The sequence below is a fragment of the Bos mutus genome, chromosome 10 (genome assembly GCF_027580195.1).
Source record: "Bos mutus isolate GX-2022 chromosome 10, NWIPB_WYAK_1.1, whole genome shotgun sequence".
Taxonomy (NCBI): domain Eukaryota; kingdom Metazoa; phylum Chordata; class Mammalia; order Artiodactyla; family Bovidae; genus Bos; species Bos mutus.
In genome coordinates this window covers 79,150,086-79,168,943 of record NC_091626.1, presented here as the reverse complement: position 1 = coordinate 79,168,943, position 18,858 = coordinate 79,150,086, and the positions used below count along the sequence as shown (strand labels likewise).

The 18,858-nt window shown below is 41.5% G+C and overlaps 1 protein-coding gene across 1 annotated transcript in view; it reads right to left on the bottom strand.

Annotated features, from left to right (window-relative positions):
- Positions 1–18,858, bottom strand: part of RYR3 (ryanodine receptor 3) — a 457,031-nt gene that overhangs the window by 312,512 nt on the left and 125,661 nt on the right. Inside the window, 1 exon segment of the mRNA XM_070378270.1 lies at positions 638–712. Within this exon segment, the coding sequence (XP_070234371.1) occupies positions 638–712 (75 nt within the window).

The following is an 18,858-nucleotide window of genomic DNA, read 5'->3' as shown; positions in this document are numbered from 1 at the left end:
GAATTTTAAAAATTACATTTATTAAAACTTGAAAAAAAATTCAAGTTATACTGAGTTATCTCATTTCGGTTAATTCTAGTTCTAGATCCCTGAATAGTTATAGCTTGATCTGCTTTCTGTGACTGCTCTTCTCTTTATCTGCCTCCTGCCTCTGGATTAACATAATACCTTCAAATTCAGGAATGAAGGACCAGATAGCATCCTATTTCCTTTAGCTAGTAAAAGAGAAATTTCACAAAAATCCCGTTTGATTGATTTTCCACCTATGCTGGTTATCCTTATACATGCGAGTCATCAGTTATTCCAGGTTTATCTGATTATCCATTCAACAAATATTTTCTAAGCATTTAGTATATCAGAGCACCACACTTGGTCAAGTTAGGTTTAGTTACATAAATTTAAAAAAAAAGACATAATCCTTTTCCTTATGGAGTGGGAAGGAAGGTGGTCAGACGTTAAGCAAACACAGATGTACAACTGCTAAGTGAGGTAAGTTACTAAGACAGTAATGTACTATAATTTCCATTCTGAGTGGCTCCTGCTGATTTCTTAACCTGACTGAGACACTCGCTGGCTTCCCACCCTTTCCCTCCTCCTCAGCCTCCTTGAGTGGTGACAGCGATCCAGGTGAGCTTACCATGCCACTGAAGGAGTGCCGCAGGAGAATTGCGTGGCCATACAGCAGGGTCCTGTGGCCACCCCCTTGTGCTGCCTGTGGGGAAAGAGGGCAAGAAGTGTCAGCACAGGCCAGGCGTGGCTACTCTGAGGGCAAAGCATTCTTGGAGGACACACTACAGAGGAAAGACCCATGGCGAAGCTCCCAAGGAATTCATTCTAGAAGCAAGTGGCCAGCCTACAGGCGGGGGGGTGCGACTGGTTGACCGCAGCCATGCAACATCCTTGGGAGAGGGCGAGTGGGGCCAAACCTCTTCTCCAGAATGGCCCCTGCCCGGGATCAGCAGAAACCCAGAGCTGTTCTATCAGAAAAGCACGTGGATGAGATAGGTACTGCTTACCTTCCTTTGAAACTTCTCAGAAGCGTTCAGTGAGAGAGAGAAACAAATGTGATGTAACTACAGCCTAGTGACAGAAAGGCAGCGTACGGGGTGGGAGGGACAAGGCATATCATATACTCAGTCTGTGCCTTGTGGACTTTTTAAGGCACCTGTGCCTCCTACTCGCTCACTTAAACAGGTCTAATTTACCCTCATTTCACCAGTGAGTGATGGCTCCGATATCTGGGTCTTTAAAAGGGTAACCAGTGATGGGGAATAGATATCTCCTCTACTTAAGGGGCCGTTTAGGTGCCCTCTCTCTGCCCCACCAGGCAGCACCACTCTGGCTGTCCACTCAGTGGCAGTCTGAGCAATGGGACAGGCTCAAGAAGAAGAGACAGCCCCACATAAAGCCGTGGTGTCTGCCTCTTGCTTTTCCTTTTATTTGATTTGCACAACCATGATCTGAAAAGTATTGACATGATAGGAGACAAAACCATTATGTATTCCAGTGACAGGTGACCAGGTAACATGGAAAACTGAAATCTATAGAAGATTCTAGATTTGTTTCCCCATCATTTTCAACCTTTTACCCAAGTCTCTCCCTGTCATGTGAACTTACCCTCAGAGGCAGTCACACTTTTTTGATCACACACTCCTTTTAGGAAAAAATATGTGAATGTAGGCTCCCATCCCCAAATATACATAAAAAGAAAGTTCAAAGCCTGAGATTAAAAATTAATATGCAGAGAGTAACATGGAAACCTACAATACCATATATAAAATAGATAGCCAATGGGAATTTGCTGTATGATTCAGGGAACTTAAACAGAGGCTCTGTGATAATCTAGAAGGGTGGCATGGAAAGGGAGATGGAAGGGAGGTTTGGGAGGGAGGGGACATGGGTGTACCTATGGCTGATTCTTGTTGATGATTGAAAGAAAATCACAAAATTCTGTAAAGCAATTATCCTTCAATTAAAAAACTAAAGTGGCAAAAAAAGAAAAAAAAATGTTGGCCAGCCAAGGTAGAATAAAAAAAGTAATCATACAGAGAAATTCTAATGTTTTCTTTCCATAAGCCAAGGGCACCCCTTACGCATGGTATTTTAGCCAGTGCTTCAGAGCAGCAGCCCAAGGGCTGGTTTCAGGGTCTGCTCCTCTCCTGTGTTGACCCTCCTTCAGGGCCACAGACAATAAGGGGGAAAGAAGGCAGAGTACTTTTATTTCAACTCTATTCAGATTAAATTTGGATTAACAGAATCACCCTGTCAAAGACATGATTTTTCATGTCATATCATGAGCCTAAAGAAAAGGAAAAAAATAAATGTGGTATCTTGTTAAAAAGCCAGCAACTATATATAAATGTGGCTGTGCTTTTTCCATAGCTGTAGAGATATTTAAATGCTCTCTAGACTTTAATACTATGAAAAGATTAAATGTTCTTTGCAATGTTTTAGGATTTCTTGAAACTATCTGAACTAACTTTAGTTGCTGTATTTACAAATGTGTCAACAGCTCACTTTAGAATTAGTCGTACTAAAAGAGTTTTCATACCTCGTCAGTCTCACTGGTATTCTTCCTGTATAGTTGTACTACTGCAAGTGAATTGATAGCCTGTGATGGTTTATGGTGTGGGTTTATGCTCTCAGATTAGTCTTGTGTCTCAAACTGAACTATACTTCCTATTGTTTATCATGGGTTACACTTTCCTCCAATTCGAGGACTCGTTAAGTAAAGAATCAGGAGTTGCTGGCCCCCCAGAGTGGCACTAAGGGGCTTGTGCTCCCCTTCTCTGCCAATGCTGGCAACATTCTTGGCCCTCATGTCCTCTATTTTGATGCAAACAAAAAGCAGAGTGACTTAACTACCCCTCTGGGCTTGTATGGGACATCACAAGCCACCTCCTCCCTCTGCTAAGGCAGTGGGTCTTAGGTGCCTGAGAATATCAGCTTGTTAATACACAGACTGCTGGACTCCACTCCACAGCATCTGCTTTATTAGGCCTGGGGTGAGCCTGAGAACATGCGTTTCTAAAGGGTTCTGGGGAAAATGGCATTGACTGATGCTGCTGGTCCAGAAGCCACATTTTGAGGACCACTGCTTTAAGGAATGATCAAGTTTCAGTGGCAGTACAGCAAAGGAGCTTTTTCTGCAGAAGCTCTGGTAATCATCATTCCAGAGAACACTATCCTTGGCACAAACCACACTTTAGAAACATTGGGTGCTTTACAATCATCATAGCTTATTCTCCTAACTTTTCAAGGTAGGGGTGATTTCATACTCTCGGAATGTGAAGAATTTGAAACTCAGAGGTAAGGCTCTTGCCTTACCTAGATGTCACACAGCTTGATGTGGTGGTGGGGGGAACTGAACTCAGAGTTAAGTCTAAAACCTGACTCATTTCACCCAATTTTTTAAATAATATATTCATTTGCCTACAGTGTACAAAATCAGGGAACACAGCACCAGGAAGAATAGAAAGATACTGTCTCAGCTCCTCAGCTTCATGAAGGAGAACGGACACAACTGTGTCAATTAAATGAGCTCTGATCATATGGCAGGCACAGAACTATAGTAAGCGAGTCACCTCATTTTACTTCTTACTTAGTGTTGCAAAGTGACAATGGAATTACCTCCATTTTACAGAGGCACAAACCGAGGCTTTGAGAAGTAAAGTAACTTGCTCAGTCATATAGGTTCCAAGGGCAGAGCTGGGATTTAATAAAGGGGAGGATTTAACCATGTGCTCTATGACAATATTTTCTTGTCTGTATTCTGGCAGGAGACAAGGCTTGTGCATAAAAACCCATGTTACAGAGAGACATCCCTGTTAAAAGAGGGGAAGCCAAACATCATTGGGATAGGAATAGACCAGGAAGGTGATGAGGGTGTTAAGGAGCTGCTTTATCAAAAACGTAGGCCATAATATTCTGGTAGGATCCATGACATCTAACAATGTAACAAACAAACAAAAAAAATAAGGACCCCATACAGGCAAAGGGTTGGAGGTTGAGACTATGAAGTTCATGGGGGGACTGGTAGACAATTCACTGGTTAGGGTTGGAAGAAAGGGAATAGCTGGCAATGACTTGGGGCTGTTAGACTATGGAGAGCCACATCTGATGGTTCAACAGCTCATGGGACACTGGGGGAGACTTTGGAATGGAGAACAATAAAAACTGTACCTTAGGAAGGTAACCCTGACTGCAAAATGGTAAAAGAACTGGAGGCATCAAACCCTAAGGACAGAAAAGATGACTCTCTCGTTCAGTTTCCAAGACAACCTAAAGAGAGGATATAGGCTGAAAAATCTTAGAATCATCCCTTACTTCTCCCTTTCTCTCACATGCCACAGTCCATCCAAAGCACATTTGGTGCCGCGTTCAAAATATATTCTCCATCCACCTACTACCCAGCGCCCCTGTGCTTTCAGTCTGGTCCCTCCTACTGCTCTATCTCACCCCGGCTATAACGATGGCCTCTTAACTGCGTTCCCCGCTGCACCCTCTCTGGTTACAGTCTGAGCTAACACAGCAGTCACAGCTGTCTTTTTAAGACTGTCAATCACCTCACATTACTTTCTTACTCAACCCTCCCCTCATGATTTCCTTTCACACTGTGGCTTCTAAGGCTGCGCATCAGGAACTGTCAAAATATTCTCTATAAAAGATGAGACAGTAAGTAACTGGAGCGTTGCAGGACACATGTAATATAGTCTTCTTTTTGAAACAACTTTTTCATGAATTAAAAGCTCTTCTTACCTAGAGGGCTGTATATAAACAAGCATAGGCTAGACCTGACCTGCTGTTGTGATCCCTGCCCTACTTGATGTGGTCCCCTCCACCTATCTGACCTCATCACCTGCCAGGAGGAGGGTCTCCACCACCCACTCTGCTCCAGCCACGTGGCCCTTACTCTATTCTTCAGACTGGCAAATGCCTCCTGCAGGGCCTTTGCACATGCGCTTCCCTCTGTGCTCTTCCTTCAACATTCTCAGGGCTCATTCCCATTCTGATCCATCTCTGTGCTCAGATATCTCATTAGTGAAGCCTTCTCTGTTCATCCTTCCTAAAAGACAATCCCCCTTACTGGATAACATTTTTTTTTTATTATTTCTCATGGCATTTATTAGCTTATATATTATTTTTGATATGTATCTCTCTTCCCTCTCTCCCCCGAGGACATAAGCTCCATGAGTCTTTGGTATGTTCTCTGTCACATCTATATGACTTATAAGTGCCTAGCAAACAAGCACTTAATGTCATTTTCATATTCATATTTCCTGAATGAATGAATAATAACTGGATGAAGTGGTCCTTTTGCCTCCTTTACACAGATGGGAAAAGAGAAACTCTCTTATGGTCAGCTTGTGAGCAATGAATTTGGATTTGAACTTGAGTCTAACTACAAATTCTACCAACTCTTTTCATTATTTGACACTAATTCTGGATAACATCCCAGGAAAGCAATGATGTGTCACACAGAATACTTCTTAGGTCTATTCATAAGGGGGATCCAGACCTCAAGTTAGTGAGACTTTATTGGGATGGCAGTTCTGTCTAGGTTCGGAGTGACCTTGGCTGTCATCATTGGGAGAATGAGAATAAGTGGTACCATCTCATTTGACTGGAGTGGAGCAAGGGGAGAAGCCAGCAAAAGTGCCCTGATGCCATGTCCTACGGTAAAATGTTCCATTAGATCATTAATTCAGTCATCTCATCTGTAATTGCAAAAGTGAATCTGTCACTGACATTTCTTTTGGTGGTTCCCAGAGGACCCTGTCACCCAGTAAGATAAATCTGATATGGCAATAAAGGGGAGGGTAACTCTGTTTCTCTCCAGCCATACATGTTTCAAGACTATAAGATCTCTAAACCACCTTCTTTTATAATCTGGAACCCCAGACTCCACTTTAGGGGGTCCCAGGATTTGGAGAGACTCCTTGATCCAACATAAGCTGTGAAAGCTTTGGGGCATACTTCCTGGAGGGCTGGTAAGGCATGACATTACTTCCTGGGTAGGGATGTATGTACTTCCATCTTCCTTCCTCTCCCTACCCACCCCCATTCTTTTAGGCCATCAAAGAAAGAAAGAGGCCTTGCTAGAAGGTCACAGAGCAACATTTCCTGAACACATGGGGGCCTTTTACATCACCCAGGAGGTTTCCTTTGACACAGGTGACAGCTAAGTAACCATGATGCCATACAAGTGAAAAAAACAAAAAAACAAAAAAACCAAAACCCAAAAAACTAGTAACCACCTAGCAGCAGAAGCAAAAGGAACCTAATATGTTCAGTTAGAAAACACAGCGAAAGTTTATATTCACCATTGGTACAAGACATTAAAATTTTAAGGAATTTACCTAAATGTTGAGTTAAACACTCAAAATGAAACCACAAACTTTTGCTCTATAAAATAAAAATTGATTTGGTGAAATGCAAAGGTGTACTTCATTGCTGTTGCTGCTGCCAAGTTGCTTCAGTCGTGTCTGACTCTGTGCAACCCCATAGACAGCAGCCCACCAGGCTCCCCTGTCCCTGGGATTCTCCAGGCAAGAACACTGGAGTGGGTTGCCATTTCCTTCTCCAATGCATGAAAGTGAAAAGGGAAAGTGAAGTCGCTCAGTTGTGCCTGACTCTTAGCGACCCCATGGACTGCAGCCAGGCTCCTCCATCCATGGGATTTTCCAGGCAAGAGTACTGCAGTGGGGTGCCCATAGAATGAGAATACTAGTGTTTGCTAATGCTCAGTCTCCTAAACTGAACTTACAGATTCAATGTAGTTTTAATGAAAATTCAGGTAGGGTATTTTGGAATTCAACAAAATCACTATAAAATTAATCTGCAAACATAAACAGTAAGAAAGTTTTATTCTAAAAAGGAACCACGTTTTAGGAAATGTCAAGAAGCAAAATTAATTCATTGATTCTGGTAATGGTTCAAAAGGAGAATGTAATACAATACAGATAGTCCATAAACAAATCTGAACTGCTGCACATGATAAAGCAGATTTTTTAGTACAATGAGGGGAAGACACGATTATTAAGTAAATGTCCCTTTGATATATGGATAGCAAAACAGAAAAGTGTTCAGTAAGATCCACAGGAAATGTAAAAGATAGATTCTGGGTGGGTAACAGTTAAATAATTCATTTTAAAATTAAATTCTATGACAACTAGCATGTAATAGACAGTCCACATTCTTTTATAGACCTAATACTTCTCCATGCTCTGAAGCAACAGATAAACTCACAGGAAATAAAAGACAGGATTTTACCAAGATTACTAAACTTCAGAACAATGGAAGTATCGACATTTAATACAGTAGAGAAACTCTTTGTTATCACGTTGACAAAAGGATGAACATCTCATTGAAATGTAGGGGGAAAAGCATCAAATAAAGAAGCGGGCAAAGGATATGAATAAATGATTCATATCAGGCATAAAATTAAAACATATGGCAGAGATTTTCTTCCTCCTAGTAATGAAACGAAAGACAATTAAAGCAACTTTGATGTATCATGTTTTATCAACTATATTGTCAAAAATGGAGCAAAAGTGTGAATGCCATCAGAGCTATAATTTAGCTGGTGCTACTCCGTACAAGGTGGCACCGCGTACAACTCTTTTGAAAAGCAATCTGGTGATATAAAAAAAGAGGTATAAAGAAATGAAAAACCTTTGCTGTAGTAATCCTACTTCTGGGAGTAATTTTTTAAAAAAGCCACACAGTATGGGTACTGTTGTGAAAAAAGCGTCATCGTGGGACAAGCAAAAAACCTGGAAAGGACCTGAATATCCAGGAGAAAAATACTGTCGAGTAAAACACGGGGCTTCTTCAGGCTGTTCTATCCTGCAACCATTAAAGAAGACAATTTACAGAGGTGCCTAGAAACACAGAAGATGGTTCTGATAGACCACTGTGGAAAAGGCAGAGCGCAAAATGCTTTCCACTATTAGTATATATGCAAGAATGATAAGGAAACCTATAAAAATGAAACAGCCATCTGACTGGGTGCAGAACCACTGGACTTTGCTTTTCCAAATTCTTCTTTAGCACCACTACTAAAAGGTCATTTCAGTAATGAGTGTGTGTGCATGGGGGGCAGCACTGTATTGCATGTGTTTTTAAGGAAAAGAGGGCTACGAAAGTGTTCTGTCTTTCTTAAAACTTCAGTTCCTTGAGGTCTGATTAATTTGCCAGGATTCTCTGTAAATGTAAATTCTCTGTAAATTCTCTGTAAATTACCTGCCTGAATGGTGGCTGGCAAAGCATACTTAGCATGCTAGCAATTAGGCACTGATTCCATGGTCTAGCCCTACCCTGATGTTGGATGGAAAGATCAGAAAGGCAGGCTTTATCCCAGACACCTCTGTTCTCCTCTGAGTTCCCTCAGGCTTAGCCCAGACTCCACAGGGGACATTTCTTGCCCAGGGAGTCACTCTTGCTTGGATCTCAAACACACTGGCTCTTCTGATAGCCCTTAGTGGACCCTTCACCTTGGATTCCATCCTTGTTCCTTTTGCTCTTTAGTTGCTAAGTTGTGTTCAACTCTTCGACCCCATGAACTATAGCTCACCACGGACTGTAGGTGCCTCTGTCCACTGGATTTCCCAGGCAAGAATGCTGGAGCGGGTTGCCATTTCTTTCTCCATCCTTGCTCCCAGAGACTTTGGTTTCTACACTATTCTATGCTTCCAACGCTGCCTCAACCAGCCATCAGATTCTAGGACCACCTTCCCCAACTGCTACAAGCCATCATGCCCCTCTGGCTAAATTCCCAAGACTCCACTTAAGCACCCTACTTTTCTAGGAGAGGTTGACAGAACTGCATAATCAGGGACGGATGGGAACTGCCAGCTCAAATGGCACCAAAGGAACTAATGGGGCATTTTCCAAACAGGTCTTAGACTGGAAACTGCTGGTAACAGAGACAGTTTTCCATTTTTAATGACAGTTAGGGAGCCTGGTGGGCTGCTGTCTATGGGGTCGCACAGAGTCGGACATGACTGAAGTGACTTAGCAGCAGCAGCAGCAGCAAAGTAGTATACTGGACTTTAGAAAGAGCCGAGGTCAGAAGGTCAGATTAGTTTGACTTGTGATTTGGAGTCAGAGCCAGGGAATATGCCAAGAGCAATTCTATAAGCACATCCTAGTCATCCTCATTCCCTCACTATATGTGAAATCCTGAAAAACCCAATGCAGGACACTAAATCCTTTTCTTCACCACTTTTTCTGGATCCGATACTCTATTCTTCAGCTAGGTAATTGCCAAGTCCAGCTTTTGGGTCCCTATTTCACGATACAAAGACATTCTAAAAAGTCTAAGGTATCATTCTCTTAATTTGACACCTTGATTTTCCACTTGTAAAAAGATAATTAACCTGGATCTAAAACTCTTAGTCAAAGATTTCTGAGACATTGGCCATTGAGAAAGCAACAGCATCAGGACAGAGTCCCCTAATGAGGTTTCCCCTGTAAGAAACCTTCTAAGCGAGTCTGGGCCAACTCAACCAGGAAAGTGCAGGCCCCTAAGATAAAAACACATGAAAGGAGGCCACATTCTTGGCATCCTTTGTGGGCCTCTAGGGATATTGTTAAAAACTGAAATCATGAAACAGAATTTTGATTAAGTTCAGAAAAGAGGAGGACGTGAAGCATCTCCCTCTTTCCCAAGTTCAGTGATCATGATCATCTCCCCAGTTGCCTTAATGACAAGACAGGCCCACGGTTCACAGGCTGCAGGCACAACAAGATTCCAAAGAGAAAAGGCTGAAACTGGTTTGCAGAGGGCCTATGGCAGCCTTTGCTCTGTCTGTGGCCGTGTTCTCCCTGCAAGGTCAGCAGGGGGACTGTGGCTCCAAGGAGCCCCACCTCCCACCCGCTCAGGGCTGCCTCCTCTCCACCACTGCATATCCCAGAGCCCAAGGAAAGGATGCTCCAAAAGCTGTGCACAAAGACAGGTCAGCATCATTAATTTCTTTCACTTCTTAAATAGAGAAAACACAAGCAAAACCTCAATAATCCATCCCCCGACTGAGCACTGAATGCCAAATATACCATAGTTTGTACCAAAAATGCCAAATGATATTTTACAATTCACTGAATTCAGCCAACCTTCCCTCATGGATGCACCTGGAATTATTCTTCCTCAGTGAGGAGGATTTTGACACTCATTTTTGTTCAAGTCATTAATTTCATTGCCACATGGGAACAGTTCAGGACAAAAGGATGAAAGGCCAGAACCTGATGTGCGGAAGTGTAAGTTCTGGGTCTTAAGCATCATCAGTAACAAGAAGCTGCACAGCAAGAAGATGTTTTCTTTCAGGCAAGTGCTTACAGGGCTTCTCTTTTGCACAGATCTGGCTGAAGGGGTAAGGAAAATCTGAGGCATGGCTCAGATAACTTAGGGATCGCAGAGGAGCTGCTGTGATGACCCCGAGTTCACAATTTCCTGTGAGTACTTCAAGTCATGAGAAGGAAGAACCTGTGGATGGTGCAGATGTGGGCCCTGTACTCATGACTAAAGGCAACTGAGGAATCTTCTGCCTTTCAAGTCTTTAAAAATAAGGGTCCTGGCTCTTTGAGACTGGTGGACACATGCAATCGTGTTCTCTCCTCTCTTTCCCGACCCATGACATGTGAGGAAATAATTAAATGACTTCTGGAGATTCCCACTTGGGCTGCGATTTTACAAATGCTGATTGTGAAACAGGAGGATAAGCATTCTTCATTGAGGGGGAACAAAGGTGGCCATGGGATTGCCTCCAAACTGAGCATGGGGTCATTCTAGATGCATCTGTGCTTTTCTTAGAAGGCAGACACGTGACAGCCAGGGTGGCAGCTTGAACTTATTTTCTATTATGGTATCTTATAAAGAAGCAAATTGACAGGAGATATTTGTCAGGGTATTAATGACATTTAGGCTGATGACAAGGATACCTTGAAAGAGGTGAAGCAATTATTTTCTTCTCTGAATTAATTTTCCCCCTTTCTCCTATAGCTCACTAACAGATTTGTAAGAACCTGACATTGCCAAGTCCATTCTTTACATGAAAGGCCCCTGTCAGCCAGATCTGTTTTCCAGTCACTGCTCTAGTTTTTATATGAACCACACATCCTCATCATCCATCAGGCCTCTGATGAAATGATAGACCAGTGGCACCAAAAACTGTGCTCAACCATTTCCTTTCACCCAAGCTAATGAATAACAAATATTTCCAACAAAAATCTAAAAGGTCAGATTACCTTGACATGAAAAATCAAATACTATCTTTAATCTACTATGTCTCTAGGGGAAAGAAAAATCACCATTCACCCTGGGAATTAACATAATAGGGGTCAGTTTTTATTACAAAACCACTATTGAGTCCTACTGTGTGCAAATACCTCTATTCATATGGGCTATGAGGAAGAAAATGAACTTTAGTATATTCTGTTATTTGGTCCTCCTTCTCCCCTGCACTCTTTAACCTATTTCTCTCTCTCTCTCTTTATCAACACCACTTCTTTTTCCTTTATCCCTCCAACTCCCTTGCACTATTCCCAATTACGTTCCTGCTGCATAGAGATAAATGTATCCTGCTCTCTCTGCTGCTGCTGCTGCTGCTAAGTCGCTGCGACCCCACAGACGGCAGTCCACCAGGCTCCCCTGTCCCTGGGATTCTCCAGGCAAGAACACTGGAGTGGGTTGCCATTTCCTTCTCCAATGCATGAAAGTGAAAAGTGAAAGTGAAGTTGCTCAGTGGTATCCAACTCTTAGTGACCCCATGGACGGCAGCCCACCAGGCTCCTCCATTCATGGGATTTTCCAGGCAAGAGTACTGGAATGGGGTGCCATTGCCTTCTCCATCCTGTTCTTTCTACATCCACAAAATAAGCCTAGGGCCAACTTTACACTTCCAAGAAAAACAACACACAAAAGCCTGATCTTTCCTTGAAGGATATGAAGTGGCCTTAGGTAGAGGAGCTGATTCTCAGAGTTCTGTGTGTATGTTCAAGCCAGTGGATGGATAGAACAGGTGCTCCTAGTACTTCCTATGTGTCTGTGGACCACACACTGTTCAGAGGCAATGGGTCTTCAGAACCTCTCATGGGTTGATCATACAGAATTGCACCTCTATCCCAGATATCCATCAGAATCATTAGTAGGGCTTTCAAAATGAAAATAAAGAAAAAAAAAAACACCCCAAAGGCAGGGCTATTTTCCTAAGACTCTTATTTGATAGATCTTTGATGAGTCCTAGGAATCCTAGATAATTCTAAGACATAGCCAGTTAAGAGCCACCACCTTCTGAGACCTTCCCAGCCACAGTGGGCCCTTCATATAAGTACTCTATATGATGCTTACAGTCAGCAAGTACCTCCCTGTTCTCAGAAGCCTCATTCTGGACCAGCAGCTGATTTTTCTTTTAGCATTTCTCCAGAATCCTACCAAAGCAAAGAACAAACATGGCTGCTGCCCGTGGTCCCTGAAAGCTCGAGGACTCATGTTCAGCTAAAACTCTCAGTCTCTTAGCTCTGCTGCCATGTTTGTGACAGGTAGAAAGACACAGATAACTGCTGCAAAACCTGTGTGGAGAGGGCTCTAGACAATTTAGACTTGGTTTAAAAAGAGTCCAGGCCCATGACTTCTAGGTCTCTACACCCATCGTCATGGATCTAAGACCAGCTACACCCTTCCTGAGCTGTGTTACCTGCAATCTGGCCTTCCCTCTCCCACCAGTCTGGATTTTATAAGGCCTGGGAAGAGATGAAGTTAAGGGCAAAAAAACAGAACAGATGAGGGGGAGCGACTTTTACTTTTCTTCTCTCACTACTTGGTCACCCCATCCCTACTCAGTCACTTCCAATCTTCTATTCTCACTCTGGTTTCTGTGTTCCTGGCCCTTCTGCATTCTCACTGATAACACTCCACTTTCCTCCATACATCTATAATGTCTCTTAGAGTTGTTCTGAATCATCTAACACTTGGGCAGTGTGATTCACATGGCTGCTTTCAAAAGCCTAGCTTAATTCTAAGTGTTCTTGCTACCAACTAATTCTTCTGTCAAAAAGAAAAATAAAAAAATTTTTTGAGGGAAAAAGTCTCTTCTTCTGGCCTGTGAATAGAAGCCAGGCCCTGGATAGAGGAAGCACTACCTGAACTATTTTCTCCCCTTTGTACAGAGAGTAAATTCATCACATGGACATTGATAGGATAACCGATTGGGACTGACAGTAAAACCAACTAGAGCTGCAAGAAACCACAGCAAAGCTTTCCAGGCAAGAGGATAAAGGCACATTAAAATTAGTACCTTCTACCTGTGAGAAGTGGAAAAGACTAGAGATGTTGCCAAGAAAATAAGAGATACCAAGGGAACATTTCATGCAAAGATGGGCTCTATAAAGGACAGAAATGGTATGGACCTGACAGAAGCAGAAGAGATTAGAGGTGGCAAGAATACACAGAAAAGTGTATGAAAAAAATCTTCATGACCCAGATAATCACGATGGTGTGATCACCTACCTAGAGCCAGAAGTCCTGGAATGTGAAGTCAAGTGGGCCTTAGAAAGCATTACTTCGAACAAAGCTAGTGGAGGTGAAGGAATCCCAGTTGAGCTATTTCAAATCCTGAAAGACGATGCTGTGAAAGTGCTGCACTCAATATGCCAGCAAATTTGGGAAACTCAGCAGTGGCCACAAGACTGGAAAAGGTCAGTTTTCACTCCAATCCCAAAGAAAGGCAATGCCAAAGAATGCTCAAACTACCACACAATTGCACTCATCTCACACGCTAGTAAAGTAATGCTCAAAATTCCCCAAGCCAGGCTTCAGCAATATGTGAACCGTGAACTTCCAGATGTTCAAGCTGGTTTTAGGAAAGGCAGAGGAACCAGAGATCAAATTGCCAACATCCACTGGATCATCAAAAAGCAAGAGAGTTTCAGGAAAAAATCTATTTCTGCTTTATTGACTATGCCAAAGCCTTTGACTGTGTGGATCGCAATCAACTGTGGAAAATTCTGAAAGAGATGGGAATACCAAACCACATGACCTGCCTCTTGAGAAACCTGTATGCAGGTCAGGAAGCAACTGGACATTGAACAACAGACTGGTTCCAAATAGGAAAAGGAGTACATCAAGGCTGTATATTGTCACCCTGCTTATTTAACTTATACGCAGAGTACATCATGAGAAACACTGGGCTGGAGGAACCACAGGCTGGAATCAAGATTGCCAGGAGAAATACCAATAACCTCAGATATGCAGATGACACCACCCTTATGGCAGAAAGTGAAGAAGAACTAAAGAGCCTCATGATGAAAGTGAAAGAAGAGAGTGAAAAAGTTGGCTTAAAGCTCAACATTCAGAAAACGAAGATCATGGCATCCGATCCCATCACTTCATGGCAAACAGATGAGGAAACAGTGGAAACAGTGGCTGACTTTATTTGTCTGGGCTCCAAAATCACTGCAGATGGTGATTGCAGCCATGAAATTAAAAGACGCTTACTCCTTGGAAGGATAGTTATGACCAACCAAAGACTGAAGGCAGGAGGAGAAGGGGATGACAGAGGATGAGATGGTTGGATGGCATCACTCAATGGACTCAATGGACATGAGTTTTGGTAGGCTCTGGGAACTGGTGATGGACAGGGAGGTCTGGCGTGCTGCAGTTTGTGGGGTTGCAGAGTCAAGACACGACTGAGCGACTGAACTGAACTGAACTGAACTGAACCTGTGAGAAGAGGAGGAGGAAGACAGTGAATGGCTCAGAAATGTCAAGCATGGTTTACAATTTGAAACAACTTATACCAAAATAGGCAAAACTAAATCACACTTGTGCTAATATTTGACTCCTTTAATGGTTGGAGAAACATCAATCAATCATTTCCCAATGGGAGTGTGATGTGATGATTTGGTACAGAAAAGAACACTGCAAACAATGATTTAGCTGAAAAAGAAATAAAATGATCCCATTTATGATAACATCAAACAACAACATCCTTAGGAAAAAATGTAGCCAAGGCAGTAAAAAAATTTAACACTGAAAAAATACAAGACCAATAATGCAAGAAAGTGAAAAAGACACAGATAAATAGAAAGATGTCCTGTGTTCATGGATTAGATGATAAAATATGTATACTACTCAAGGTCATCCATGGACTCAGTGCATTCCTAACCAAGACTGCAATAGCATTTTTCATAGAAATAGAAAAAAATAATATTGAAATTTGTATGAAACCAAACTATATTACAACTTTTATCAAAACAGTATAGTATTGACAAAAAAACAGACAGATAGACGAATGGAACAGAATTAAGAGCCCAGAAGTAAACTCATGCATATATGACCAACCAATACATGACAAGAGAGCCAAGAATACTCAGTGGAGAAAATACAGCCTCTTCAGTACAGTGCTGGGAAAACTGGATATTCACATGCAAAAGAATGATCTTACACCATTCAAAAATTAACTCAAAATGGATTAAAAACTTGAATGTATGACCTGAAACCACAAAAGCCCTGGACGGAAACCTAGAGAAAAGCCTCCTGCCACAAGTCTTGGCAATGTTTTGATTTGTTTTTGGATATGACACCCAAAGCAAATGCAACAAAATTAAAAAATAAACAAGTGGGACTATATCAAACATAAAAATGTCTTCACAGCAAAGCAAATAATCAACAAAATGGAAATGGAGGAAAATTTGAAATTAAGAATCAGATAAGAGGTTACTCTCCAAAACATATAAAACACTCAGACAACTCAATAGCAAGAGAAAAAAAAAAAAAACAACCTCCAAAACTCCAAATACTTCATTAAGAAATGGGCAAAGGACTTGAAGTGACATTTTTTCCCCCCAAAAAGACATACCAATGGCCAAGTACATGAAGAGGTACAAGCACTTCTTCATTAGGGAAATGTTATGATATCACTTTATGCTGTTAGAATGGCTATTATCAAAAAGACAAGAGATAATAAATGCTAGCAAAGACACAGAGAAAAGAGAACCCTTGTGTACAGTTGATGGAAATGTAAAGAAGTGCAGCTCCTGTGGAAAACAGTATTTTAAATAAAAAAAAAATTAAAATAGAACTAACATATGATTCAGCAGTCCACTTCTGAGTATTTATCTGAAGGAAATGAAAAGACTATGTCAAAGAGATATCCACACTCTCCATGTCCAGTGCAGCAATTTACAGTTTCCAAGACATGGAGACAACCTAAGTCCATCAACAGAAGTGAATGGATAAAGAAAACGTGGTGGAATGGACTACCGCTCAGCCATAAACGAAGGAAATCCTGCCATTTGCAACAACCTGGATGGACCTTGAGGGCATTATGCTAAATGAAATAAGACAAATACTGTATAATCTCACTTACATTTGGAATCTAAAACTCAAACTCATAGCAAATGATATCAGATTTGTGGTTACCAAGACAAGGGATTGGGAGTGGTGGAATTGGGTGAAGTTGGTTAAAAGGTATAAACTTCTGGTTTTAGGATAAATAAGCATTGGGGATACAGTGTATAACATGATGACTATAGGTAACGCTACTGTATGGTATGTTTGACAGTTGCTGAGAGAGTAAATCCTAAAAGTTCTTGTCACAAGGAAAAAAATTATAATAATGTGGATAAGAGGTGATGGATATCAACAAAACTTACTATGGTAATTGTTTTCCAATACGAGTATGCCGAGTTGTCTCAGTGAATACCAGTGTTGTATATCAATTCTATCCCAATTAAGCAACAACAGCAACAAAAAGAATACTGCAGTGGATTTCTCCTCTTTACACTGGGAGGGATCACTGCTTGTCTATGAAAGATCCTCAGAAACCTGAAGAAGTAACTCTGTTATCTACAGAGTCTGCAGTGAGAGGGAAACGCAGAGGAACAGAGAGTCTCGATTGAAAGCAGTTAAGAAATTCGTGGTAATTTATCACTGTCTAATAATCAATATGCTTCTATATATACCTGTTTATGCACTTTCAAGATCTTCCTTAATACACTAGAAAATCGTGCCATGAAACCAGAGGAGGGAAAGGATATACCAAAAGGATCCCCTAAGTGCTTTTTAAATAAACGGAGAAAGGACAGCCCAATACAGTGTCACAGGAAACCTGTCACCTCAAAGAGCAAAAATAATTTCACAAGTGCTCATGTTTTAATAAGGCAGAAAAATTAAGTAAGGCTGAAATTACACTAGAGTTATCATTGTGAACTTTAAATTCATGTTCTTCATAAAAATGAAGTCTTGATCACCATGTGCTATAAGTAATATTTCCTTTCGGTATCATATGAACGCTTCCTTCCTACCAGTCATGATGCGGTCAATCTAACACACAGCTCTCACCACAGAATCTAATCTCTAATATTATTCACTATGAATTTAAAGAGTCATGCAATTTCATGTCTGTGATCAAAAAGAAAAAAATTTAACATGGGCCTGGGCTACCGTACACCTGCAAGGAAACAAGGCTGCTGTCAAAGACCTCAGCGGGAGCTAAAAGGGCTCACGAGCACCGCCTTGGGCCACACAGATGGGGTCTGGGCATCACAGAGAACATGAAGGCTGCATCTTGGGACATGCCAGGTACCTGAAGAGAGATGTGAGTCTAAGATGATACTAAAGCAGGAATGCGATGACACAGTATATGAAAGTGTCACCATAACATACACATGAGCTCCTACCAGCCTTACAGCAGGGATTCTAAGCTCAAATTATGATAGCCCTATATCGATGTTATTTTTCATTCACTAGATTATTAAACAAAAGTAGAAAGTAGAAAGTCTGTTTAGAAAGTGGGAGAACACTGGAGTTGTGTGTTTGGTTCTTGCACTGATTATAATAACATGGTGACCCAAGTTGTCCCTTATTGGTGAACTACCACAGGGATCACTTTTCAAAAAAAAAAAATCTGTTATGAAGAATTTTAGGTACTCTATCTGGGACAGAATGGTGCACAAGGCCTCATGAACCACAAACAGGACCTTCTGGAGTCAGGAGGTCCCAGCTTCAAGGAGGTTGGGGACCATGTGTAGGAGGTAGAGTCTGAGCCTTCCCTGGTCTTGAGGACCCTGGGACTTGAAGGAAAAAACTGGCTTCAACCTGAGACTCCTGTCCTAGATCAAGTGAGTATATTTAAAATAGATCTTACAGATTTGGATGTCTTTTGTTTTGGAGGAATACACATAGGTATATACGCTAAAAACAAGATCATCTGGGGATGGCTGTACCTATGTTTTGTGCTAGACCTGAGTATCAGTTAAAGTAGCCCTTACTGGATGAAACAAGAGTGAATGTCTAGTGTGGAAATCTCTTAATTCATTTGGGATGTTTCACAATAAACGACAATCAGGATATGACCTTTTAGAGGAGAGATTTAAGCAAGTTTTCACCATAATTTAATGCAAGAAACTAAATGGAGCCTTTTTTCTTCTATTAAACTATAGTTTAGTAGCAGAGTATTACAGTGGATAAATAAATGAAATAAAAAGGACAGACACAAATAGATTCCTTTTATATAGGAGGATACGTTTGGAAAGACAAATGTAAATTTGAAGGAATGTTGTGAATGTTGATTGATATTTTATTATTCACAAGAAAGAAAAATCTCAAGATTCATTAACAGGATTAAAATGAAGTGAATGCATTTTTGAAAAAAGTATACAAGTCAGTGAGTCCTTATGGACAGGCAGAAAAATGGGGGAAAAGGACTGGCAGAACCCAGGAGCATTTTATATTCCTGCAAGCACACACACACACACACACAAAACTAAGTGAAACAAGAAATCAGTTGCCAATTGACCTGTTAGCTCTGGGATTCAGCAAGTGAGCTTATTCCTGGTTGCCCTGGGAACAGCTCAATCTAA